This window comes from Lethenteron reissneri, chromosome 6, assembly GCF_015708825.2.
Source record: "Lethenteron reissneri isolate LAM-NWPU_2019-01 chromosome 6, ASM1570882v1, whole genome shotgun sequence".
NCBI classification, from domain to species: Eukaryota; Metazoa; Chordata; class Hyperoartia; order Petromyzontiformes; family Petromyzontidae; genus Lethenteron; species Lethenteron reissneri.
In genome coordinates, this window is record NC_083784.1 from 8896901 (window position 1) to 8924491 (window position 27591).

General features: G+C 46.0%; 1 protein-coding gene across 1 annotated transcript in view; it reads left to right on the top strand.

The window, feature by feature from the left end:
* Positions 1-27479, top strand: part of LOC133354658 (uncharacterized) — a 52086-nt gene extending 24607 nt beyond the window's left edge. Inside the window, exons 11-19 of the mRNA XM_061571693.1 lie at positions 252-378; positions 543-575; positions 1461-1576; positions 1937-2063; positions 2904-3043; positions 5766-5889; positions 7074-7232; positions 8735-8894; positions 20394-27479. Of these exons, the coding sequence (XP_061427677.1) occupies positions 252-378; positions 543-575; positions 1461-1576; positions 1937-2063; positions 2904-3043; positions 5766-5889; positions 7074-7232; positions 8735-8894; positions 20394-20482 (1075 nt within the window). The 3' untranslated portion in view covers positions 20483-27479. The remainder of the gene's footprint in view (positions 1-251; positions 379-542; positions 576-1460; positions 1577-1936; positions 2064-2903; positions 3044-5765; positions 5890-7073; positions 7233-8734; positions 8895-20393) is intronic.
* Positions 27480-27591: the final 112 nt, after the last annotated feature.

The window sequence follows — 27591 nt, forward strand, 5'->3', positions numbered from 1 at the left end:
CTTGAGAAGAGTCAAGTGAGCTACAGCAATGCACGTTTTACCATCAGAGTTTATGGTTTTTCATCCCTTACTCATATATATTTGCACCTCCGATGAGCATGGTTGGCTATGTACTGGTGCGAAAGAAGTTCGGCGTGCATACATACGTACAAAAAAAAGTGTCAAGTATTACACTGCATTTTCTAATGAGAACGTTGGTCTTTCTGTGTATGTGTTACTGGCTGCTCTGTGCGTGTGCGTTGCGCGCACAGGTGGGTCGCGTTTGAGCTCGAGGACTTCATGGGCCAGATGTTCGTCCTGGAGAAAGGATATTACGCAACACCGGCAGATTGGGGTGGCCAAGGTCCCACTCTGGCCTCCATTAGGCCTGTCCGACTGGTGAGACTCACCCCTCGCACAATTCCCCGGCTCTCTTACCGCACACGCGTACATATTCTTTTGCTGTGGTAGCTGAAATTGAGATGGTGGCAAGTGGGCCATCGTGTGAGTGAGATGTGTTCCTTGTTGGTTTTAATTGTGCGCTTTTTATTTTTGTGTTCCAGGAACGAAGTGTGGAAATGAGTTCTAAAGCCAGGGTGAGAATATATAATGTTGAGGTTGTTGTTGAAACTTCTCATATAAAGAAACCATCCCCAAATTCAGCTTCGGTTCTTTATTCTCTGAGTTCCCAATGGCATGCGGTAAGGGCGTCACCAAGTCCTGATATCGCACAAAATCCCCGAGACATCATTGGCTACACTCAACACCAATGTCACGATCTTCGCATTTATTTTTTTATAAACATATGCTGAGCTTCCATTTGAACAAAGATGTAGCCCAAACAACAAGCATCTCACCCGGGCTGTGTGGCCTGGACTTTCTGACAAGTTATTAAGCCGTTCTGCTTTCTGGCATTTGTCTCCCGACTCACGTGCGGTCTTTGCCTCACTGGTCATCCACCGTCACGCATCCTGCCGTTAGGCCTCCTCCTCCTCTCCGCGATTCCTTCATATCGTGGTTCTTTCTATATCTGTTTCTTTTTTTGGTCTCCACCCTGTTGTTTTGCAGTTTTACTCTCCGTTAAATGAGAAATAAAAACTATTTGTGGTATGACTGCCATTAAGTTTTAATGCATCACTTCAGCGCCATCGCCAGGCTGTGTTACGCGTGATTATAAAAATAACTTAAAAGTATTTTTTATCAAGGAAGAATCTGAATTGTGCCGGTAAGTGAGGCATGCACAGACTAAGCTCCTGTCTACAAGACGAGGGTGCTCTTTTTTTCAGCCTCTTGATTGAGTCACACATTCTCTGACACGTGTTTACCCTTTTGCACATAATCGGTGAATTCTGTCGCAAGCCGCTGCTTCTTTCATCAGCTCCCTTGATGGGGAGGCAAGGATGGTTGTGCGTGGGAACGTTACGTGTATTCCCTCGGACAGATTTTACAACGCCGCCCCCCGTTCCCTTGTGTGTGTTCAGATGGAGGTATACTCGCAGAGAGATTTCTCAGGGATGCATCGCCCCGCGGATGCCGATTTTAAGACCCTGCCCGAAGGCTGGTCCACGGTTGGCTCCGCGCGAGTGTTGAAGGGCTGGTGAGTGCGCGCCTGTGCCCTTTACTCATTGTGACGTCAGGGTGGGGCGCCACGGTGGTGTGAGGGGCCCCAAGGTGGTGGGATGCGATCTTCCTCACCTGGTATGCAGGAGGTCGGCCGTTCGATCCCGACCCTGACGCCTGTATATTTAGAGTTTGCATGTTTTCCCTGTGGTTGCGTGGATATTTTTTGTCCTTCCACATTTATAAACATGCGTTTAGATTATTTAGATTCATTTGCTGCTATAAATTCCCACATGATGAGCCACTTTATTGAGCTTTCATTTGTGGCCAGGTCGCTTCTGAAAAATAAGCTCAAATAGCTTCGTGGGCTTTTCGCTGTGTTTTGTGCTCCCTGCAGCTGGGTCCTCTACAGCAACGAGGACTTCTCTGGGAGGGAATTCATTCTGGAGGAGGGCTGCTACTCATGCCCAGAAGCATTTTTCTCACTCGACGCTCAGATCAAGTCTCTTCGGCCAATTCCTATCGTAAGTATGTATGTACGTTGAACTTCTTTCGCACCGAGCGTAGCAAACCGTCCTAATCAGAGGTGCAATTAGCATGGTTGGCTTAAGTAGCTACTGATTCCACACCACGGCATGCCTTTTTGTTACTACAGCCCTACAACCAGTTCCGGATTCACTGGCGTAGCCACGTGACTAGTAACCACAGCGAGACGTTTGCTTGGTGAGAGACGCAGGTGAAATTAAGCCCTGGTCCTATTCATTAATCAAATAATGTTTGCTGTATTACTAGGTAGGTGTTTACGGTTGTGCTGTGTAGCTCTCCGCTGTGCGTTCCGGTCATACAGTGTATCGTACGAAAGGATGTCCCTCCACATGCTGGGAGCTTTAGTTTGCTTAAGATATCTACACTTTGCTTCACCAGTACGCATCGACCCTTGCGTGGAAGCATGAGTGTTCATCTATGCTGCATTGCGCTTTTCGGGTTCGAGTTTATTTGATTCCTTGAACGGATGGTCCCGTTTAGGCAGCTTCCTGGATATTTTGCAACGGAGATCCATAGTATGCGTGTATGTGCGTGTGTTGAACTTCTTTCGGGCCCTATGTAGCCAACCGTGCTAATCGGAGGTGCGTGAGCACAGACGCAGCCGCAGCAGCAATGAACGCAAAATACAAAAGCATCAACGTTGCGGAAACCAACAAGCAACAGAGTCCTTGAGGAATTTTGCACAACCAGCAAACGAGGTCGTAAAACGAAAAAACACAAATATTATTACGAGAGCAAGAGGTGTCGGCAAAAATAAGCTAGGTACAGACGCAAGCAAACACCTGCATCTCACTGCGCAATGCGGCTCGCTCGTGCAGGTCTTCTCGGAGCCGTCCATCAGCCTCTTCTCGCACGAGGACCTCCGTGGCCGGGAGATGGTGCTGGAGGAGGCGGCCCCGAGCCTGGATGCCCTCGGCGGTGGAGGCTGCGTGCGATCGCTGCACGTCCATGGCGGGCTGTAAGCGGCGCGCCACACCCCGTAGTACGCATGCAGCTCTCACTCCCTGTCATCCGTGGGGATCTTGGAATCTCTCCGAGATGAGGCCTATTCATTATCATGATCAGATATTGTCATTGGCTTTCCACTTTGCTGCCATTTTCTATCCACTTCTGGATAGACAATGGCCAAAGGAAGGCCTCCAACAATGGAAGGCCTCCTTCAAATCTTCGCCATCCAATGCAGTCCTGCTGTACCACAATCTGTCTTACTCCTGCATTTGAACTGATCTCACTGCTACCACCATCTCTGCAGTGGCCTTCCTCGGGCATACTAAGCTTTGTCCATCATTACTTTCAACAATGTACCTTGCCCACGCCATCTTCTCGTAACGGTGAATGTGAATGTCTCCGATTGGCGGTTCTTTCACTGATCCGAGTGCTCTAATTTCCGAGTCCGCGTCCGTAGCCAGTTTCTTCCGAGTTGCGGATAAACCGTGCTTTTCCTAAGTAAGGAAGAACATGTTAATATGTAGCGTTCCCTGCTTATTCACACCTTTTGCGCCCAGTGGCCGATTACTTTAAGAAACAATATCACCCCATTATAAATACGCTACACACGGTCATTCACCCCCCCCCCCTCCCACCCCAGTGGCAGGCAGGCGAAGTCAACCTTCCCCTATAGGTCCCATACCCGAAAGCACGATACCTTTGTTCGTTGCACGTTTGGTTCTCATGTATGCCACTCGAAGGACTGTAAGGTTAGTTAATGAGTTGATGCTCTTCATCCCCTATGGGACGTGAGGCCCTCCACTACTACTTCCTGTCCTTGGGAACTTGTTGAGCCTTGCTCCAAAAGAGGTTGACCGCTGCTGCCGGCTCGTCCTTCACGGTCTTGCGCCAGGTGGTCTTTGGTCTCCCAGGTTTCTTTTTACCCTGTGGTGTCCATCGTAGAGGGTCATCATTCTGAGTACGTGTCAGAGCCGTCTTGAGTCGCCGTCTCTTGATGTCTCGTGTCTGGTATTAGGGCAACCGGTCTTCTTGTTCAGTTCGGTGTTGTGGATTTTGTTTGGAGACTGTACGGTTGGGTTCTTGCCAAATATATTTTTTCAAAAAAGGAAAAGACATCAACACTGACACGTTTTCTGCTTCTTCACCGCAATTCTAAGTAGGTAAACAACATTTGTATAGCATAATTTACATATTAATCTGTGTTTGTTTTTATCCAGGTCACCATCCCTCCTATTTTTCCGGATAAAGGACGGTTAACTACCAGTAGCCCTTTTGTCTTGCCAGTGCGATCTTGCCGTGCATCGCAACCAAGGCGGCGATTTTCCACAAGATCTACCGTGGAGTCACACCCCTGATTTCCCTTCCCACTTCATCATCTCAATATTGCCCCCCTTCACACGCTCTCCGATCCAGTAACCGAGGCCATATGTAGAATCCCCCCCCCCCCCTGTCCACCTCGAATGGGAGGTTGTTCCTTTTTCACAACTGCTGCCGCTGTAATTCGGAAAGTCCCCAGCCCTTTGACTGACTGCATTGCCGACTCTCTGCCCCCATGGAGTTTGTGGGGGGGGGGGGCGCAACACCTTTATGGATTTATTTTCTGCAGTTCACAATTCAGATAAAAAAATTAATTAATTCCTTATATACATCCGCGATTACTATTAATTTACTTTCAGAAGTTTACAATAAACATTTTACAATTATGTAATTAATTATATGCACCCGTGATTCCTAATGTGAGGGACAAAGCGAACTCCTGCCTCCCCAACCTATGAAAATGTTCAAGACCTTCACTTTTCCCTCTGTGTATGACTGACTACCTTCAACAAAGTATCTTCAGCTTCACTTTACCATACGCTAATTTTCCCTTGTCCGCCCCACAGCCTCTATACCCCCTCAACCCTCCCCTAAGTAATATATAATTCCTATTCTTATTTTTTAAATCCCCATTGTCCTTTTAATGCGCATGTATACCTACCTCGTTCAATATTTTCCAAATCTAAATTGTATTTTCTTACTCTTTGTGTTAATAGGGAGCTCATGACTGAGGAACGATTGTGCAGGCATGCATAACCATCGCACCCAACACAGCAGTCAGAGGGCAACACACGTGAGCTTCCTTACTGTAGCAAACTGGCTGAGCCAGTCCCAGAAGTAGCATACATATGCCAAGTCTCATTTTAATTGAGGCAATTTGGTAGTTAAAATAAATTGCTGTTCGTCTGCAATCGGTTCAATGGTTGCCTCTTTTCATCACAAGCGCTTTGCACAACAAACATGAACAATTAACTTTTGCTGTTACAATTTGAAGGCCGTCGTCTACCCCAAGGGACAATCGTGACAGTTATGGTCGAACAGTGACGCCCCAAATTAACGTCTCGGCACCAACCCAACCGTTGAGGGCCTCCTTGGCTTAAACCTGCCACAAAAACGATGGCACACCCTCGAGCAAGTGACCCGTGTAGCACCCATGGCAGCTCCAAGTGGACATTCAGAGGAGGAAGCGGGTGTCACGGGGACCAGACCGAAGGGCACTGCACGTGCAAAAACATTGTGACGCTCGCAAGGTCAGTGGAGGCATTGAAAACGTCCTTCAGATTCCTCCGAGGGGCCGTGCCTTGGCTATCAGACGTGGGCGCACGGAGTTACGTGTGATTTGCTGTGCGAAGCCATGCTCTAAAAGAATGCTCGACTCACTATCACCCTGTGTTTTTTTTGTTTGACTTGTGCAGTTGGGTGGCGTTTGAGTTCCCTAACTTCCAAGGGCGTCAGCTGCTGCTGGAGCCGTCGGAAACCCCCGACTGGAAGCAGCGGAGTTCCTGGGGCCGACTCGGTTCCATCCGGCCCCTGAAACAGGTGGGGACCCGTGTTGATGGAGTCGGCGTTTTTGAGTTCTAGTCCTAGTCTCGGTCGAGTTGATGACAACCTTGCGGAATTTTAATCAAGTCTCAGTCTGTGGATTTCATTTAGTAATTCTCGTAGGCCCGTCGACTAAAGCAGTCGAAGCTTTTTGTCAAACGCTCTCAGTTATGAAATGCTGGCTCCACACGGCACGCCATTTGAGGGTTTATTGTTCCGGGTTTGACACGTGTTCGTAATTTGTATCTCCCTCTGTCATGTCTGTGTTCTGGGATCTTCAATAAAAATAATAACTATTATTAGTAAAAACATGCAAAAAAATATGTTGGTATGAGGGGCATGCAATTTCCCCCATCCCAATCCTCCGCCAATGTTTTCAAATCAGCCAATCAGTGAACTCGGTAAACAAAATTGTTAAACACATTTGAAGCTAATTACCATGTTTGGTATGTTTCAAGTTGTTAATTTAATCTTTTGAAGGGTCATTCCCTGCTGGGTGATTTTGTCCACTCTCATCGTTCACTGTTGACTAAAATGAAAGGCACTTCACTGACAAACGCATTTATATCACTAATTTCCTGGAAAATGTTATCACTGAGTGGGACCTACTGATCCCGACCCTGACGCCTGTATATTTGGAGTTTGCATGTTCTCTCCGTGGTCGCGTGAATTTTTCTCCGGGTCCTCCGGTTTTTCCCTCCATATTTAGAAACATGCGTTTAAAGTATCTGGCTGCTATACATTTCCATGTGACAAGCCACTTAGTTGAGCTGTCATTTGTGCGTACCGACTATGTCCCAGTGGACGTTGAAAATTCCGTGACGTCACTCTAATACGAGTAGGCCACTGTGTGCCGGTAACACGGTCCAAATTTACCAAATTAAAAAAATTATCCCATAAGTTACCCACGAAGCAACATCGCCCCCCTATTGACAGACTATACCCGTCTGTGAAACACAGTGCCTTCGCGGTAGCCTTGTGCTATATATTTTTTAAAATAGCATGAATACGAAACGTCGCTGGGTGCAAAGGCAGTTGCCGAGGACAACTGGCGGAGCACATCCAGCGACGAGGTTGCCGACAAAGTGGCTTGAGGAGGCGGCACGCTGGTGGAGAGGGCCAGCGTTAATGTGTGTGCGTACACCCCACCCCCTCCTCTCTCCCCCCCTGCCCACGCACAGTCGGGTGTGTGCGTGCGTGTTAGGAACCAGGGCCAGGACGGCGTACTGACTGTGAAGGGGGACCTGGCGGACCCGCGCGGCGTGTCCGTTTGCCTTCTCCCTGATTGCGGCAAATCCACGCAGCTTTGGCTCTTCCAGGATGGATTCCTGCGTAGCTTGGTACGTAGGAAATGCGTGCGTGCGTGCGTGCATGTGTTCGTGTGTATGTGTGTGTTGTGGCGAGCGTGAGTGCAGCGGTTAGGGTGCTGTGCTATGAACCTGGTGACCTGGGTTCGATTCCCGCTTACGGCAAACACCAGTGAAAATTATCTGAACTGGTTCTGGGCATCCCCTAGGTCGACTTAGCCTCAAATGAGTATCTTGGTACCATGTGTAAACATCTCCACTAGGCAGACAAAGGTGACCGGGCGTGGTGTTGGCTTTACGGGGGGTCTTTGTCTTTGTGTAATATGGGGAGCGGTATTTGCGGTGATTAATGCACCTCGCTACAAACCCGTCAAACCGAGTTCGATTTTCACCCACGGTCAACATCAGAAGTCTTGATGAGTTGCAGGTCACCCACTTGTGCACTATCCTGGTTTTCATCGGTTCTCACGAACAGGACTTGCCCCAACAGTTGTCTTTGGCTATGCGGGGGGATCTCTGCGTTGAGCGATGCTACAGTGGGTCCACACACTGCACTTCTAATTATATTTCGGACTATGCACAAAATCAGTGGCAAGTGGTGTCAGAACATGTACTAGGCCTTCCAGTACATGGTGTGGAGCGGTAGTGCAGTGGTTAGTGCTCTGTACTACGAACCTGGCCACCCGAGTTTGATTCCCGCTCACAGCCAACACCAGTGACAATTATCTGAACCATTCCAGGGCCTCATCTAGTTTCACCTCGGCCTCAAATGGGTATCTGGCGTGGTGTGTAATCATCGCCGCTAGGGAGACAAAGGCGGCCGAGTGTGGTGCTGGCCACACCCACCCCCTTGTGTGCCGTGCCGGCCTTCATAGCTGCTCACTAATATCACTTGCCCCAGCAGTATGTTAAGGCTATACGGGGGACCTTTGACTTTGTGCCTTCCATAGGGAAACTCGGCGTTAAAGTACCTTGTGCGGAGTATAAACATCAGCACTTGGCAGATGATGGTGGCTGGATTAGTTCTGGCAACAACACCCATTTTTATGCCAGCAATGTGTAAACAAAACTGGCCTGGAAGAGATTGTAATAGATGTAGCTATCAGCACTTGCTTGCACAGCCTGTCATACGTCGGTGTTACTTTGTTGACAGTGGGTGCACAAAGACGTATAATAAATAAAAAACCTCAACACATTCCAAAAATAACACGGATCTCAAAAAGAAAAAGTATATATTGGCAAGACATGGAGAGGCCAGAGATTAGAGCAGTGGTTCTTAAGCTTGACTGCAACCTGCACCCCTTTGATTCTCAATCGTAACACCAATGTACAATGTTAATAAATACATCGGTTTGATGAAACAAAGTAGTTGTACTAACGTGCCCGTGCTTAATTTGTGTTTCGACGATTTACCTTCTAAAAAAATCTGGCCATGTCTCTTACCCCCGTGGGGTGCGTTCACCCCAGGTTAAGAACCACTGCATTATAGACTCGACGGTCGATGTTTGCATTTGCTGGCGCGTGGCGTGGCGCAGGCGAGCGAGGCATGCCTGGAGGTGGTGGGCGGGATGGCGCGCGAGGGCACGCGCGTGGTGCTGTGGCCAGAGCACGGCAAACCGCAGCAGCGGTGGTACATCGACAGCGACGGCACCATCGGCAGCCGCCTCCGTGACGACCTCGTGCTCGACGTTCAGGGTAAGCGAAAGCGGTGACGGATTGCGCAGCGATCTATCGTCACGTGGAAGGGTGACCGACGAATGGAACGCACAAATGTAAATGCCAAGTCAATCCACCGATGAATGTAAAGTTCATCAATTCATTTTTCTATTAATCTGTTTATGTATGTTGAACTTGTTTCGCACCGTACGTAACCAACCGTGCAAATTGGAGGTGCGGGGAGGGACAACAAACTAAACACAAAAAGCAGTTCTCAAGAAATGAGTTTTCAATCTCAATGATTTAAAAGTGTATAGCTCCAGTGGCTTCCTAATATCGGAAGGAAGAGTGTTCCAGATGGCCACGGAAGCGCATCTGAAAGCACGCGATGCGGTAACCGTCTAATGTAAGTGTGAGATGAAGCGACGATTGATTTTTAAATGTCATAAATGAACGATAAATAAATGTATTCAAATATCAAGGGAATCAATGGATACATTCAAAAATTATAAATAATTACTTATAGCCCTTTAACAAACGACTATCCATGCATGCCCTATCGGCCATGATAATGATTTGATCGTACTCATAATTGAAGTGGATGCCCAGGACCCTTGCAGATGTCACTCACCACTGATGTCAGCTGTGGCTGAGACTTGAATGAATTCAAATGTCAAGTAATTCAATGATGAGTGAATTATTTCAAATATTTAAAAGGTCAAAGTTGTTTTCTGCTCATGCAAGCAGTGGCAGTGCTCATTTAGAGCTTAGAAGCAATTGTGTATATTCCACATTTCTATTGCAGGGAGCCAGTCCATCAATAGAATAGCGATACTAATTTGATTCACCCCGGAGGAATGAAAGGCTGAGTGGAACCTCAACGGGGATTTGAACTTGCATACCTCTTTTGCCATAATGCAGGTTTTTTGGGTTAGATGGCGTAAATATATAAATGTGTCGTTAAACCCGCCACCACCCAACACAGCCAATTAGTAAGGTTTGTCACGTAAACAAGACATGACATACCTATTTTTGTGAGCTGCTAGCTCTAACCAGCTGAGTAACGAATTTTAATTGTCATTAAAAAAAGCTACCTTGGGGCAGTGTTGGCTTAGTGGTTTAGTGCACTGCGCTGTGAACCTGGTGACCTACATTCCACTCCCAGCCATGGTACCTAAACTGGAAGTATGCTCAACCTCCCATCCAGCAGTGGATTGGCAAAGGGCAGTACATATTATAAACTTTTGAAGGAGGCCACTTTGCGATACGGCCACTTTATCTCTGAGTTATTTACTCAGGAAAGCTTTGAGGAGTCTCAAGGGTCAGTTTCAGGATGGCGTTTCTTGAAATTCTTCGCCGGTTTCTTCTTAGAATATTGTTTGTGCGAGAGAGGAAACAAACTGCAGTTCCCAGGGAAGATGAAAATCGATCCGTGGGAAATCATCTCTCATGCCACTTGCTCTCACTGCCCTCTGTAGGCACTCGGCCACTCCTGCAGTGGTTCTGTGATGAATATGATCTCTGAGCCCAGAGCTAGTGCCACCATTGAAAATGACAGAATTCAATCGCCGTGTCCTTTCTGAGTGCTGTACGTAAATTATATGGGGACTCGGTGGCGCGGTGATTCGTGCGCTCCGATATGAAACCAGGCGACCTGAGTTCGATTCCAAGCAACAGCTGACATCATCAGTAGCAAGCGGTGATATATGAACCAGTCGTGACCACCGCCCCTTCACCGACCCACAGTGACCGGCATCATGAAGTATGGTCAAACATTCCTCATGACTGGCACGTCATGGGGAGACATTCATCCAGCAGTGGATTGACAAACAAACCCTCTACACTATTACATACATTTGATAGTATAACTACAACTGTATAACTGCAGGTCATTATCCATCTCTAATTCATTAAGTGTTGTTTTAAGAGCCCATTAAACAATTCCTCTTGTTAGTTAATGCAAAATCGTTGGGGGTGTTTAAAAGTAATGTTTTCACCAAATGCACAATTGCCTCTGCTCAGTTATATATGGGCAGTTGGTGGTGTGCGTGGACACTTTAATGATTGCCTGGGGTCTGTCTTTGGGATGGAATGTGCACATGTTTGTGCATGAGTTCATTACCACCGAGGGTCTTTTTTCTGTGGGTGCGGCCCTGAACAAGAACCCACAAAACATTCTTCCAGCTAAATTTCTGAAATTCCGTCCCATGGTGGAAATATCTTGTGGTGCACTGATGTGTTCGGTGGCCCAGTGCAATAACACCGTGAAATGTATATGCATCGGGTCTTCATGACCAGGCAAGGGATCGTAGCAGTGCAGTAATACATCCAATGTGGTAATGTACTTTCTATGCTCCCACATCTCTGCTCTCCACCTTCATCAACCCCTGCCGACCAGTGTGGTGAAGTCTGGTAAATAAGCCCCCATGGTCCACTCGACATGGGGAGGCCCACATCCAGCAGTGGATTGACAAAAGGGGTGTACATGAGGGTCTGCTGAGGCCTCAAGTCTCTTAATCATCAAGGGAGACCTGTGTTTCATCATCTCCATCTGTCGATTCAGCTCGCTAGTTAGCGATGGCCAGGTGACATAAAGTTCCACCGTGGTTCTTTTGCTTCTGTCATTATTGCTGCTTCGCTCAATCTCAACCTGTCGCCTCCGAGGTCTTTTTGTACCCCGCTGCATCTAGCCGCGTGGTTTTCCGTCTCGCCCGACTCGTTTGTTTCTCCCACTTGTGTGTCGCATCGTCAAGCGCTGCGGGCATGATCCTGTCCGGGCTCATTCTCGTAATGTGGTTCGAACCACTGCGGTCATCTCTCCTTCACTTTGTCTAACAAGGTCGGTTCACTCCGAACCGTTTTCTTAAATCGTAATTTTTCAGTCTCTTGGAAAGAGCAAACAAATACGTTGCACAGTTACAGAAAAGAAAAAAAAACAATTATCAATTGCAAATCCAACAAAAAAGAGTGAAATACCGTGATCAAAACCACTTGCCGTTATCCGTGATATCACTTTCAAAAATGCTCTTTAAAAATGTGCAGCCCTTTGTCAATGCACTGAAGAATGAGGGTCTCCCCATCGAGGGATCATGGTACTCAAATGTTCGGACCAATCGGTTGTTGAGCCCCTAAACGCCAAGTGGCCAGGAATAAATACGACTTTTGAAGATGTAACGGTTAAGAGTTCATATATTTCTTGACTTGAGCGAGGAAAGGGCAGAAAGAGAAATGTTGTGACATGCAGCATGGATTGAAGTCTGTGGAAACAGTGACCATGTTAGTAATGATAATGACTTATAAGGCTGCTGGCTAAGTCAGATCTCGCCAGGCCATGGTGGCAAGATGTTAACTACCTCGCCTGGCATACTGGAGGTCGTGACGTTGTGGGTTCAAACCCAAGCCTGATGCCTGTATATTTGGAGTTTGCATGTTCTCCCCGTAGTTGTGTGGTGTTTCTCCGGATCCCCCGGGGTTTTTCCCCCTCCACATTTGGAAACACGTGTTCAGTGTACATATTTAGCTGCCTAGAGGCGGTGGTCGCCCTCCCCACAAATAACTTGGTTTCATTGCTAGAGGGCGCCACTCTGCAAATGCTGCGATGAAGTGCAGCTCTTTGCTGTAGTCGTGTGCTGTGCACTGCTGTTGAGGTTGGGGAGGGACGGAGGAGGCGCTCGCGATTGGCGAGCGGCAGCGCGAGACCAGATGGAAATCAAAATTTATTATTGCGCGAAAAGTAATACAATATGAAAAAAAATTCAGCATGCATTTTCTCAGTTTCTACCCTGAATGTTCTTTCGAGCATTATTTCAGCAGTGGATATCACAGATTTACTTCTTAGTTCACTTTAAGTCACCACTATTCCACACACCTGGATGCAAAAAAACAATATCTTAGCACGTGATAGTTAAGCCAAAATATTTTTTTTTATATCTCAGATTTGGGACTTTAGCCAAAATGAGTGAAGAGCAAACATTGTTTAATGTGATGGCCTTTTTGTTGTTGTTGTGGTTATCGGTGACTGAACTGAGATCATTTTCTCGCCTACACTTGAGAGACCGATTTAATCACAAGCAGCTGCCAGGTTCCGGCTCAGCACCTTTGACCTCTGAGCCCTTTTTCTTTGCTTGCCCTGCGTCGCGTACAATTTTAAGAAAAAAATGGCAATCGCTGGCCAGTAGGTGGAGACAAAACACTGTGCACATAGTATTGGACCGAGCATTTTTATTTGATTAACAGGTGTGTTACCTTCCCATGAATTTGACTGGAAACTAGAAAATCGTTGAAAGCAAATAAAGTACACCCCACTTGTTGGAGAGATATTAACAGAAGTTTTGCCACCTGAATTTTTCATTTGAATTTCTTTGTACAACTTTCTGGAAAGTCTAATGTGTCAGATGTATAAACGCAATGGCTTCCGATGTTTAACCCGATTACAACCCAGACTTCTGAGGTAAAATAAACTTCGAGTCTCAAAGGGCTCTAGCCTGAATATAAGCGCATTTATCATCTGTTAATTGTTTTATTAGTATTGGTCTTTCCAAATTATTCCTAATGTTCTATTAGCACCTAATTGCCATGTTAAGCCACTTTGGCGTGGCATTCGGAACTGAAAAAATACGTCAGATGCTTTCATTTTGCAATCAAATTGTGTTGGATGTTTGTTCGAAAAGGATTTTGTTTAAATAATTTTTTTTATTTTATTCTCACCATCAATATTTAAGCACCATTGCCCATTGCTCTTCTGTTCTGGCTGAACACGGCCACACCGCCGCACGTACAATGTGGCCCCAATTTGTATTTTTCGCCGACTGTCTTTGAACAGGCTTACGCTGCAGCTGTGTTTACCGCTTGCTGTTATTTTCTGAGAATGATAACACTTCAAGCCAGCGCATTCAACTCAAAAGGACAGCCCTCTCATTTCCTGAACGAGGCTTGTTAAAGAAAGAGGGGGGCCGTGTTCTTTTATTCTGTTTTTTTTAGCTCTCATTTGTCATATCCAGGAAATTTGAACCGCAGCATTAATGACAACAACATTTTTTTTACCAGGTAAGACCCAATAAGCTATACAGCTCTTTTTCACAAGCGACCTGGCCACAATTGATAGCTCAACGAAGTGGCTTATCACGTGGACATTTATAGCAACCAAATACATTGAAATGCATGTTGATTCTAAATATGTCGGGAAAAACTGGAGGATCCGGAGAAAAATCCACGCGACCACGAGGAGAACTTGCAAACTCCAAATATACAGCAGGCGTCAGGGTCAGGCTTGAACCCACGACCTCCTGTATACCAGGCGAGGTCGTTAACATCTAGCCACCCTGACAAATATGATTCAATCAGTCAGTCACAGGCCCCAGCTCGGGTTTAGTGGTCCTCACGATTCATAGTCAGGCAAAGCCACCCTATTCTGCTGCCAAATTTCGATTCTTAAATCATATTTGTAGGCCAAAAAAGGTTGGGCTTTCTGTTTCTGCAAAATGCATGGTTTAGATTAATAATGGTGCATAGGCAAACCTTAAATATATATTAGTAGAACAGACCATTCCATGCTTTCTGTGAGTAATATTTATTCATTACGTATATATTGCGATAAACGTTGAACGTTTTTTGGTTAAAAAAAATACGGTATGTGGCCATTTTGAGAGGCGTTTTATTGGCTGCAAGGTTCAAGCCTTGCAGCCACATGACACACACTTGTTTGATATTCCTCCATTGCAACTGAAAATCTATTAAAAGAACTGACGTCAGTTCCAGTAATACAAACGGTCTTTGCTGAACACCACCCTCGGATTCACAAACAGATGCTTTCATCACCAGCTCTAATTTAAGTGGTTATTCATTAGCCACGGCTGCAATTGCTAATTTATCGTTTACAACGACAGTTTTATAACTCTGGACCCGAGACTTCTGCCGTTTTGTGTGTCTGCTGGCGTGGGCCCCATGTATTTTGTTAAGTGACTTCGTGTGCCCATAGGAGGACAATTTTCCCATCGTCTGTCTTGTGCTGACCACAAACTTCAGTTATAATATCACAGAGAGAGAGGGGTATAACAACAACAACAACTGCTGAGGTGGACAGGTGGCTGAGAGGTCAGGGCGCTTAGCCAACGTCGTTTGGGATTCTGGGTTCAAATCCAGGCGACCAGTGAATGTACGGTCTCAGCCCAGCCACCAATGGCTGCACGCAATAAAACCCCATCACGTTTAGTTTTGCACTTGAACTTTTTGGCTCCATAATCCGACAGTCTCATAGCAGCATGGGGAAGTGCGACTTCCCACCCCCGACTGTGTAATGGGAACAAAAAGCAAATTGAAGGAATTTTTGGAGGAACCAAAGGTTCTCGCCGAGATTTCTGAACACATTCTTTGTCTCTTTACATGACATCAATAGCGCACTTGGAACGAAATGTGTGTGTGGTGGTTTGGAAGCAAAAGACCCAACAAATATTTTTTAAATATTGCCTGAACTCATATATTTATCATTTCTCTCAAATGTATTTAAAATTCTCACACTCACCTATCTCCTGATCTCTACTAATGCCCTCTCTCGATATAGTTTTCCCGCACAGCAGAGGTGCACCGTTTCAGGCAAGGTCACTTAGGTTTTAATGGGGTAGGAATTACGAAAGGGGGACAGTGATTGTAAAATAGATAACAGGGAATTGTTGTTCGAAGGTCAGGCCACGCCATGAGCGCAACTTCCTCTCAAGCTATCCTCGCCACGCACCTGCAGGTATCTTAAGGGGCTGTTGTTCTGTTTCCAGGCTAGTACGTGAAGGTTTGGGAAAAGATTAGGCCCCATGGGAAAAAAAACACAGCCCTTGGACAAATGGGTAAAGATCTCTATGCTCATCACCCTAATGGTCATTGATTTCCAAGGAATGCTTTACTTGCTACCACCAGGTGCAGTGCAAATTATTAAATCTTTTTTTGTTTAAACAACTCTGTCAAAGGTTTATCTCGCTGAAAAAATAAAAGGGTTCACTGGAGTTAGTTCCCTCTCGTGGGGAGGCCCTTCCCACCAGCATTGGTGTGCGTGCGCAACTGCAGTGCTGCACCTTTACCATGTTCCATGCAAAACCGGGAACAGAAACTGTAACGTTTCTAAGTTTGCATGCTTTCTGCTCAAATCTACCGGCTGATAAATTGCATGGCGATGTCCACATCAGAGTTCAACGTTGTTATTTGCTGTTATTCCTTGTCGCAGCATGTGTTACCTCCCTGTACCCCCACTGCTCGTGGCATTCATTGTGCATCTAAAATCCACGGAATTCCACAAAGCTTGCCCCTGCGCGCTCCCACTCGGACACCGAAAGTTTCCCATTGTTGCCGCACCTCAACCCACGAGGTCCAGCACCATTCTTTCGTCTGCCAGCATGGCAGCGCGCCCACGCTGCAGGCGAGGCCATAAAGTTAAACGATTTAGTCTGAAGCTGCGAATACTGCACTGTGGCCCCTTTGCCAACCCCACTCGTAGCCTCATGGCACAGCTTTATTGTGGCTTGGCAGCCGCAGCCATCGCCGTTACGATCATTTATTTAAACAAAGGTAGCAGCGGGCCGGTACATTTGTGGGGGTTGAAAACCCCCTCTCACAGCCCACTGCCTGTCCCCACATTCCTCCTGACGCTCAACAGAAACCTTAATGAATTAAAACACCTTCTGTTCCATCCATGTACATACCCTTTCTTCAAACCACTGCTCGATGGAGTCCTCCCCATGCGGTGTGAGTCATTGGAGTTTTCTTGGCCATACTTTACCATGCTGGCTACTGCAGTATGGTGAAGGTGGGGAGCATAGCTGTTGGGAGCATGGTATATTACATAGCTTTTGGGAGCATGGTATATTACATAGTATTTGGGGGCATTGGTATATTACATAGTATTTGGGAGCATGGTATATTACAAGCATATGGACGTGTGGATTTTTCTCCGGGTCCTCCGTTTTTTCCCTCCACATATAGAATCAATATCACACGTTTAGAGTATTTGGCTACTATAAATTTCTACATGATGATAAGCCACTTCGTTGAGCTATCATTTGGGATGGCCAGGTCGCTTCTGAAAGAGCGCTACTGCAGCTCAACGGGCCTTACCTGATAAAATAAAAATATATAGTTTAATAGTATTTTGCTGCACTGCTCTCTGCTGTATCGCACAGCATCTGTTCTATGCATATTAGCTGCTTAGCTACGCACTATCCAGGCTTAGGCCCTGCTTAGGTTTATGAGACTGGGTGTGTTAATTGTGATTTGGCCAAAGGCTGACTTCTGCACGTCCATGTAAAAATGAAACGTGCTTTAGCCTCTCGGCCTGCTCTCTCATTAGCTCGCAGCAAGTAATAGGTATCCAAATGTTCCACTGGAGTCTGGGGGTAACTGTGGAAGAAGGAACCGGTGTTTTTTTGGAAGCCTCGTATCATTAAAGCCACTCTCCACAATCTCTATTGTGATCAGCTGTTTGACCAGCGCTGAATGAATGCAGCACACATGGCCAAGCCTATGAAAAAAAATCACCTGGAATGCACCCAATTTTATCCGATCACGGAAGCTAAGCATGGTTGAGCGTAGATAGTGCTCGGATGGTTGGCCTCAAAACAAGTTGTCTTAGGTGACCGGTGGGGGGGGGGGGGGGGAGGCCTTCGCACCAACTCGTGCTCACCAGTATGGCCCAGTGTGACCCTCATGAACCTGAGGGCGTGGGTGGGGAGGCCCTCATCCAGCAGCGGATGAACATAAGAGCCGTCCGCGTACATGCATGCTCAAAAGCCGAGGTGTATTCCTCAGGTGAGCATATGCACGTTTCTCATAGCCACTCTGTCATTCAGTCAAGTAGCTTGTAAAATAAATTCCATGAGTTTATGCAGCAAAGTTACTGAATAACGGATAAGTTGGAAACCCTACTTTCCATACAGTCTTTCAACAGGCACCTCACAACGCTATGGGTATCTATAACGCCGATGGTGTAACCCCTATAAAATGTATCCCGAGCGGTATCCATAACCCCTGTATTTATGTAATCACCATGACGGTGGTCATGGTAAGAACATGAATACACCTGTCGCTGCACCGCGTGGCCCCCAAACCAATTCTGATTAGCAGCAGCAGTGTTGTAACTGCAGTGCCCACACCTGTGTCCAGGTTGCCAGGTGACGGCCATTATCACACCGCACTTGGGTTCAAGGTAGTTTCGTACAATACTTTTTCCAGCGCAGCGATGTTTTCCGAGTGATTTTTTTTTTGGTACGGGGGGGGGGCTACTGATTTCCAAGGAATGCTTTATTTGCGTGTATGTTGAACTTCGTTCGCACCGTACGTAGCCAACCGTGCTAATCGGAGGTGCGGGGGGGAAGGACAACAAACTAAAGACAAAAAGCAGTTCTAAAGCTGTAGCCTTGTTTTAAGGATGAGGCTTAAATAAAAAAAAAACTAAGCGGATGTCACAACACGCGTTACAGTTAAACTCTGAACAAATGTCCGACGCTAAATGGGATGAGTTAATGCCATGACCTGCTTTTAGCTCTCATTCGTTCGACTTGAGCTCTTACCCCACCCCCCCCTATTGTGTACGAGGAAAGACTGCGACGCCATTGCTTAGTCGTACAGTATTAATATTCGTGGCCTGACAATAGTTTATAAGTGGGGCTGAGCCTTCATCAGAGGGTTTTCAGCCACCTCCAATCCCCCCAACGCTTCCACCTCACTCACTTGCAGGGCTGGTTCATATAAAGGTAAAACTAAAACTATTTAAACTTTTTTTTATTTTACCAGGTACGGTCCACTGAGCTATGTAGCTCTTTTTCAGAAGAGACCTGGCCACAAAGGATAGCTCAACAAAGTGGCTTATCACGTGAAAATGTATAGCAGCCAAATACTCTCAACGCATGTTTCTAAATGTGGAGGGGAAAAACCGTAGGATCCGGAGAAAATGCCACACTACCACGGGGAGAGAGAGAGATGCAAAGTCCAAATGTACAGCAAGCGCGTCAGGGTTGAGATCGAACCCACGACCTCCTGTATACCAGGTGAGGTAGGTAACATCTCACCAGCGTGGTCTATGCCGTTATTTTTATTTAAAGAAGTAAACAAGTAATGCGTTGGCATGATCGTGGCGTCCTGAAGATTGTAACTGTGGAGAAAGGTGAGGGGCTTGAGTACCCCCCCCCCCCCCCCCGTGCGTCACACATTTGAGAAATCACTGTGAAGGTCACTGCCCGATTAATCAATAACAGGGCAATTTGAACGCCTTCCAAATTGCAAAATAAGATCTGTGCAGTGATATGTTTGGTTCTTTGTTTATACACGCTGGCCTAGCCCTGTGACGTCTTGTTTTACTTTGAGATAACAAATATTTGTTGGCAGGAACAGACCTGTGCAGAGGTCTGTCCATTCCTCACGTTATGAAACTCAAGGTTTAAATGTGCAAACATACTCATATATTTTATTAAGTTATACTGTCTGGCTTCCTGGTTGGCTGGCTGGTGCGTGGGTGGGAGGGCATCACGCCAACCCCTTCACCCCAGCCATGGATCCTGAGCAAACAATTTTTCGACTATTTTTAATTTTACCATGTAAGGCCCACTGAGCTTTACAGCTCTTTTCCAGAAGCGACCCGGCCATCACAAATTATAGCTCAACGAAGTGGCTTATGACGGTATACATTTTTTGCAACCAAATACACCAAGCGGCACGTTGATTCAAAATGTGGAGGGGAAAACCGGAGGACCCAGAGAGAAATCCACACGACCACAGGAAGAGAAAGACTTGCAACTCCAAATATACAGCAGGCGTCAGGGTCGGGGTCGAACCCACACTCCTATGTACATGCACAGGCTTGCTGGTACGTAATAATAATAATAATTGGCCAAACATCCCAGGCAGCACTTTCTTGAACATCCTTCTTCTTGAATATGGCTCTGTTCATGTCCCCAGGTCCTTTGAATTAGTCAAAGGGCAGCCCGAAGGAATGTCACCAATTCGTCTGCTGAAATTTCCGAGGCTCATGATAGTGTGGTCCGGATTTACACGGTCGAATGCCACCTGCCTTTCTCTGGTTTTCCACTGCAATAGATGAAAAAAAGACTTGAGTCACTGGAAAAAGAATTGGCACTTGTTTAATGATGTTTACTTGGTAACTGTAGCACTTAAAATATGTCTGCACTAAGTGCTGTTTGGGATTACTAATTATTTGCTGTGGGCAATGAGTCCAATGGAAATAGACCAAGGTCCAATCCACTCAACAGAAATATCCATCTCGGAATCCTCAGTAGATGCAAATGGATACTTCAGCTTTGAAGGGAATACCCTCTGAATGTGACATCATCATAGGGCTTCTCCCAATGTTTTTTTTATTTGGCCTCTTCTTCATATGACATCATTACAGTAGCAGAGTTTTTGTTCTGTGCATTGAACGTTTTTCTTTTGAGTACAAAGTAAAACCCTCTCGAAGTCAGACAATTCGGCGAGGAGAGTGTTTGATGAATGAATGAATGAACTGATCTAAAGCTGACGTGCATTGCTGCCATCGTCTCATTCCAGGGAGTGGGATTATCGACAGGAACCAGGCGGTGATCATGCTGCGGAACCAGAACAGGCGCTCGCAACTCTGGCAGCTGGAAGTCCAGTAGCGGTGCGGCACAACTACGACACGCCTAACACCGCAGCAAAGTCCCGTTTGCCACCGCCGGCTGTTTGTGAAGCCGACGCAGAGAAAGACGCGCGGCGTTCTGTGCTTGAATGCTTCTTCGAAGACGCCAGAAGTTTTTGGGTGGACGCATCAAAGAAGATTTTTTTTTTGCGAGTGAGAATGCGCCATTGAACTTGACACATGCAATGTGGGTTCTGTTTCCTTTTTCAGAATTCCAAGCTGAACCCCCCCACCTCACCCCCGGTCAACTTTGCCAGCTTAACCCTTTACCATTCCCAGATGTCTGCAAGTTGCAGGGTGGGGTGTCCCCTTCACCTGCTGAATCTCCGATATGCGCAAGCGGTTCGGTGTTAATTTCATTTATAGAGGCGTAGTAGCGCCGCTGTTTTTTAAGACATTTTTCTGTACTCACCGCAGAAAACCGTAGCAACACGACTGCACTCTACGAGAGCCGGCGTCAAACTATGCCACACACGCCCTCCCGCGTGGCCTTTTTACTTCCGATTCCATTCGGAATCGATTTTGTCGCGATGACGTACACGTACATAATCGTAACGTAATCGGAAGAAAAACCGACGACGTGCACACGCACACGTACGTCATCAGAGCGGGAGAGGGTGAACAGGCAACAAGAAACGTGAGCCATTTTCCTTGCACTCCGCGCGTTGAGTCGTTGCCACATTACCCCACTCATATCTCGTGGGGGGAAATGTGTAACCGATGACGTGCAAGCATTCACTACCACGCGGGGAATTCGAAACCAGTCGCGAGCTGTGGAGGAAAAAAAAACATCTACCAAGTTGTTAAATAAGAGTGATAATCTGGATATGACACAGGCGTCGGGAAGTGGGGGGGGGGGTAGATGACACTTGCCTGTGCAGGCGATACTACCCGCGTGATAATGGCAAATGCACTCTGAAAGGTCGCTGAGCTGCACAAATGTCCTCATGGCGTAGCACCATTTACAGTGGCAACAGCCCAACAGGGTAACCAACTTGTAGGACTAGTTCGCAAAAAAAATTACAGCAAAGACGTATATTTGTCAATAGGCACAGCACTTTAAAACCACACGGAACCTTCTGCTCTCCATTGGCCACGCAAGCCACAGTACGGCAGCCCGGCTGCAGAGCATTAGGGGATTTCGCCAACTATGATATTAATTTTAAAATCTTCCGCATGCAATTTGAAAAAAGCAACAACCTGCAATTGTATGTTTAGTGTTGTCAGCCATTCCACTGCAGCATCCGGAGTGAACTATAAACTAAACTATAAACAATTTTTATTTTCCGGGTAAGGCTCACTGAGCTATATAGCTCTTTATCAGAAACGACCTGGCCACAAACGGTAGCTCAACCAAGTGGCATGCCGCGGTATTTTCGTAATTATATGAAAGGAACGAACCTCGTGCCCCCTCCGCTCTCCATTGGCCATGCACGTTGCAGCCCGACAGCCCAGCAGCCGCCACCCCTCTGCCCTTTCAAATAACCTTGATCGCGCATGGGCAGTCGGGCAGACGGACAACTGAGACGCAGACACACAGATACGGATGCACTCGCGCGGAGACGCGCAGAGATGCGCAAGAGACATAAGGTTCACATTTGTTTTATTACGGAGGAGTTTGGGGGGGGGGGGGCATGGCTCGATCCGCGGTATATCTGAATCCACGGTGTCGTGAGCCATGTTCTATCGGGCATTTACTGTACCGTTGATTTGGCTTCAAAACCCATGTGATCACTTTGTGGCGAGAGGGTGCCATGTTCCTGCTGATTTGGGAAAAATCCTACTAAACCCACGCCAAGGTACAGACCCGTGATATATTCTTGATTTACATGTTGTACAGCCCTGTTTTGTTAATCTACTGCTGGATGATGGCTTTCCCACGCCATGCAGTTCATATGTATTGTTTTGGCCATACTTCACCATGCTGGTCAGTGCGGCGATGGTGGAGCATATGACCGTACAACAGTGGGTTTTGGTGGAGCCCTGCAGGAGCCTACAATCCCGTTTTCACTGCAGCGTGGTCACCCAAACACGATCCAACTTTAACCCTACTTAGCTTCCGAAATCTGCTGATAATGTCGTCGATGGTACTCAACCCCATTCAAGATATCAACACCGGCTTTATGACAGTTAAAAATGCGTGCTGCGTGCTAGACCTTTATCACCGATTCTTTAAAATTGTGGTCGCCACTTAAGAGCATTTACAATTCCCAGCAACATGGCTAATGTGCTGGGTACTTATCCAAATGCGAGCAAATAATTGCCGAGTCAATTTCCCCCGGAGCATTAAAAAGAAACCAACTGTGCGCCCAACGCAAATTCCAATGTAAATGACGTCCTGTGAGTCCTGCCAGCCGGAGCGTCATTGTTGTCGGTAAATGTCACATTTAATCACACAAAAGCAACGGCTTCGAATAACACGATGGCATCGAAGCATTCGTGATACCGACGCCACCTTTGTCAATATATCTGCTTGCAGAGCTGGTGGCGATGTGTTCGCTCGTGCGCCCTTTTGTCATCGTGAGCTAATTTGCAGAGGGTAAAAATTGGCCGTGGTGCACTTTGGAGGGACATCGCTCCTCTGCCAAACACAAAGCAATTTGCCTTTCGCAGTAACTGTATACCCGCGTTGGGAAACCATTTCTACGCGAGAATGAGATGCTGTGCTCTCCTTTACATGTGGACATGTTGGCGGGTACACTGGTGCAGCGTAACACATCAGTCCTCGTAAAACCATTCTAAAATCTAAATTTGAACTGACATTCTTCCGACTGCTTCGACCTCACGAGATCTGATTTTGACGCTCGCCACCACCCCGCAAGATTTTCTCACCGGGGTTGCAAATCGCCGGGGCAAATAAATGAAAGAAATCATTATCGCCCAAATATTTGTTTTTGTATACCACGCACCATCGTTCTACCGCCAATACGTTCATGTACTCTCCAAATCCGTGATGAACTTACAAAAGTCAGAACGCTGGTGAAACTCGATATCCAAGGTGCTCTCAACGTGTAGACCTCTTTGTGTTTTTAGGCAGTATCTTTTAACGTGCATTCACCGAGCGAGTCCATCGCCTTCACAATTACTCCGCAGGCACCTGGCGGCTATTTTAAACAGTGGCTCTGTCGGCTAGGGGCAGTGTAGAGAGTTCGCTCCCAATGCACTCGGTCCCCCATCGTTCGGTAGTAGCTCGTGACATGGAGAAGGACGCCCAAATATATAATGCGTTCCGCACTGAGCAACCCTCCAGGATCGCCCGCGAAACGTTTTATGTTTCTCTTGAACTTTATAGCTGGGTTTTCAGACATCGATAGAAACGAAGCTAATTTCCAGCATTGCATTACCCCCATGACAGAGAAGCGTTCCCGAGAGGATGAAATGAGGTATTTCAAGACGAGCATGTTGTTACATTGGTCAGGTTCGCAAGGTTTTTGTTGTTGTATGAATACAGTACTGTATTTAAGTAATGCATGCTATTTTCTGTATATTGTTTTTGTTGTAAGAGAATTTGTTGAATGCTGTATCTGCTGAAATGTGTTATTAAAGAGCATTTGGGGATTTCGCCAACTATGAAATTAATTTAAAATCTTTTTTTGCGTGGTATTTGAAAAAAGCAGCAGCCTGCAATTGCACGTTTAATGTTGTATGCCATTCCACTGCTGAACTATAAACTAAACTGTAAACTATTTTACGTTACCAGGTAAGGTCCACTGAGCTATATAGCTCTTTATCAGAAGCTACCTGGGCACAAATAATAGCTCAACGAATTGGCTTATCACGTGGAAATTGATAGCAGCCAAATACTCTAAACGCGCGTTGTTTCTAAATGTGGAGGGAAAAACCAGAGGCCGTGACCACAAGGAGAGAGACATGCAGACTCCAAATATACAGGCGTCGGGGTTGGGATCGTATCCAAGACCTGTGTAACAGGCGAGGTAGTTAACATCTCGCCACCGCGACACCGAAGTGATAGCTCAGTGGAGTCCGTTTTGTCCCACCAGAACACGTGCATTGTATTGGGCGGTCACCGGTGATATTCGCCTGGTGGTTTGCACCTCACCGCATTCACGGTTTTGCGAGTCCGTGATCTTCCATTCGTGGAGGAAATATCCACAGCGTTAACGTGCAGGTTTTTTGGCGGCCGCTATCCACGTTGGGTTTGCGTGTGTTGAGAACCCTTCTCAAGCTTTCACCACATGCTGCTGTGGGAATATTTCAGGTGTTAATACGAATCTTTATTTTCCTGGAGAAATCCGATAAGCTATAAAGCTCTTTTGAATTAGCAAAATAAAAAAAAGATGGATATGCCTCCACATTTCTGTCCCTCCGCGTAATTTTGTTTAAAGTCTCTTGTTTTACACATCCCATCAGCCACGTGGTCTACTTGGGAGTGCATAATTTCAGCAAAATTTAATTCGACACAAGCAAACTCTGGACCGGGCTTCAACATGCAGTGGCTCTTCGGCAGAGTCAGGTTTGCTTGAACCAATGCTGGTGACCTGTCCACTGTTTATAAGCGAGGAACCCTTGCTGTTGGACTGTGTCCCCGAGATTGCTTGTGGTTGAACCAATGCTGCTGAAAGAATACACTCATATGGATGTGTGGCTTAATGTCGAGGTAAAGATGTGTGAAGGAGGTTTCTTGTTTGCTTAATTATTTTGTTGCTAATATTTTTTCCGCAATGACGCAAACTGTTAGGTAATCTCACGTGGTGTTATTTGCCCCGTAATCTGCTGGCTCGGTTGAACAAAGTACGATCAGGGTCCATGGAATGCCTTCATTGTCTCCTTCATAAACACCGATTGTTCTGTGCTCGTTTGATCTCGGGGTGACTTTGATGACTTATGTATACTGGCCCCGGTATTGATCTCTCTTCAGGCTATCTGTAATTCTGTTCCCTTTGTGGCAGAGCCACCTCCCTGTGTTTGTGTTTTATTTTTGTTTTTGTTGGCGTGAGGAGCTGATCAATCAGAGTCCGTTCAACCAAGTCGGCAAACTGCAAAGCAAACGTGATGACAGGAGGAGGCGCGATTACCTAAATTAAATTCCTGATTATGCCAAATGTTGTGCCTGGCATAGCGCTTGAGAGAATTGCTCTGCCTGGCATAGCACTTGAGAGAATTGCTGTGTCTGGCATAGCACTTGAGAGAATTGCTGTATCTGGCATAGCGCTTGAGAGAATTGCTGTGTCTGGCATAGCGCTTGAGAGAATTGCTGTGCCTGGCATAGCACTTGAGAGAATTGCTGTGTCTGGCATAGCGCTTGAGATAATTGCTGTGTCTGGCATAGCACTTGAGAGAATTGCTGTGTCTGGCATAGCGCTTGAGAGAATTGCTGTGTCTGGCATAGCGCTTGAGAAAATTGCTGTGTCTGGCATAGCACTTGAGAGAATTGCTGTGTCTGGCATAGCGCTTGAGAGAATTGCTGTGTCTGGCATAGCGCTTGAGAGAATTGCTGTGCCTGGCATAGCACTTGAGAGAATTGCTGTGCCTGGCATAGCACTTGAGAGAATTGCTGTGTCTGGCATAGCGCTTGAGAAAATTGCTGTGTCTGGCATAGCACTTGAGAGAATTGCTGTGTCTGGCATAGCGCTTGAGAGAATTGCTGTGTCTGGCATAGCGCTTGAGAGAATTGCTGTGCCTGGCATAGCACTTGAGAGAATTGCTGTGCCTGGCATAGCACTTGAGATAATTGCTGTGTCTGGCATAGCGCTTGAGAGAATTGCTGTGCCTGGCATAGCGCTTGAGAGAATTGCTGTGTCTGGCATAGCACTTGAGAGAAATGCTGTATCTGGCATAGCGCTTGAGAGAATTGCTGTGTCTGGCATAGCACTTGAGAGAATTGCTGTATCTGGCATAGCGCTTGAGAGAATTGCCCAATTCTAGATTTGAAGCTTACGTGACTGCAAGGATTCATACTCTTAGGTTTTTTAGGAAAAAGTCACGTAGGTTAAAAAATAAATAATAATAAAATTTGACATATTAATAGATTATTTTATTTATATTATTATTTCTATTATTTTTATTATTAATTTCTTACCTACGTGACTTTACCGAAAAAACCTGAGAGTAAGAATTGCCCAACCCAGGAAATCACCACTTGAACTCCAGAGATGTTGCCACTTTTCTTTAATCGACTACCACGTCTTTGTTTCTCTCTCTCTCTTTAGGCTGCAGCGTGGCAAGCCGTCGGAGCATTAGCAATTACTACGGCCGTTTTGTTTGTCATGGGGTGGAGGTGTCTTTGACAGAAAAAAAAATTCGTATAAAAAGTCGCAAAAATATAAATAATCTTTGTGTAAATTCACAAGCTGCTGCATAATTATATTAAATGATGAGGATGTTACATAAAAGGTTTTTTTTAAATAAATAAGCTGCTTTCTGTGTTTAGTTTGTTGTCCTTCCCCCGCACCTTCTGTTAGCACGGTTGGCTACGGATGGTGCGAAAGAAGTTCAACACACATAGATAGAGCATTGCTTTGAAGATGCATTGCATTGTGAATTTCGTTGCAACATTTTTTATGGACCTGCATGCGTTTAGTGTAAGACGTTTTGCCATGCATGTGTTAGTTTTGAAATTGCATTTTCGATTGTAAGAACAGGCACTGATTATTGCATATGCTGCTGTAGCATACATTCAGATGAGCCACTCGCTGTTCACACTTTTGCTAAAGTCTTAAATACATTCCCTAAGCACTGTGGATTTTATAGATTTTTTTTATTAAGCGAGTGGCACAGAACACTGTTTGCAAAATATTCCATCATTACGTTACTTTAATTTGGAGAAACAACACATTAACCATCATCCTCTGAACGGGAATTTTAGCTAGTCTCGTGCGAGTGGAGCTGCTTTTAGTCAGCATATCAATGTAACCCTTATGCACACATCACGGTATTTGAGTACTTTGTAAAATGTATATTTGTGGGATTGTGGTATATATGTTATATTTTTTACAATATATATTACCCTCCTTGTGTCTTTCTGCTCGTTTTTTTTTATTGTGAACCAATTGTGTACCGTACGTGTTAACGACATCGTCACTACGATGACGACGATGATGAAATGCAGACACTAAATTACACTAATAG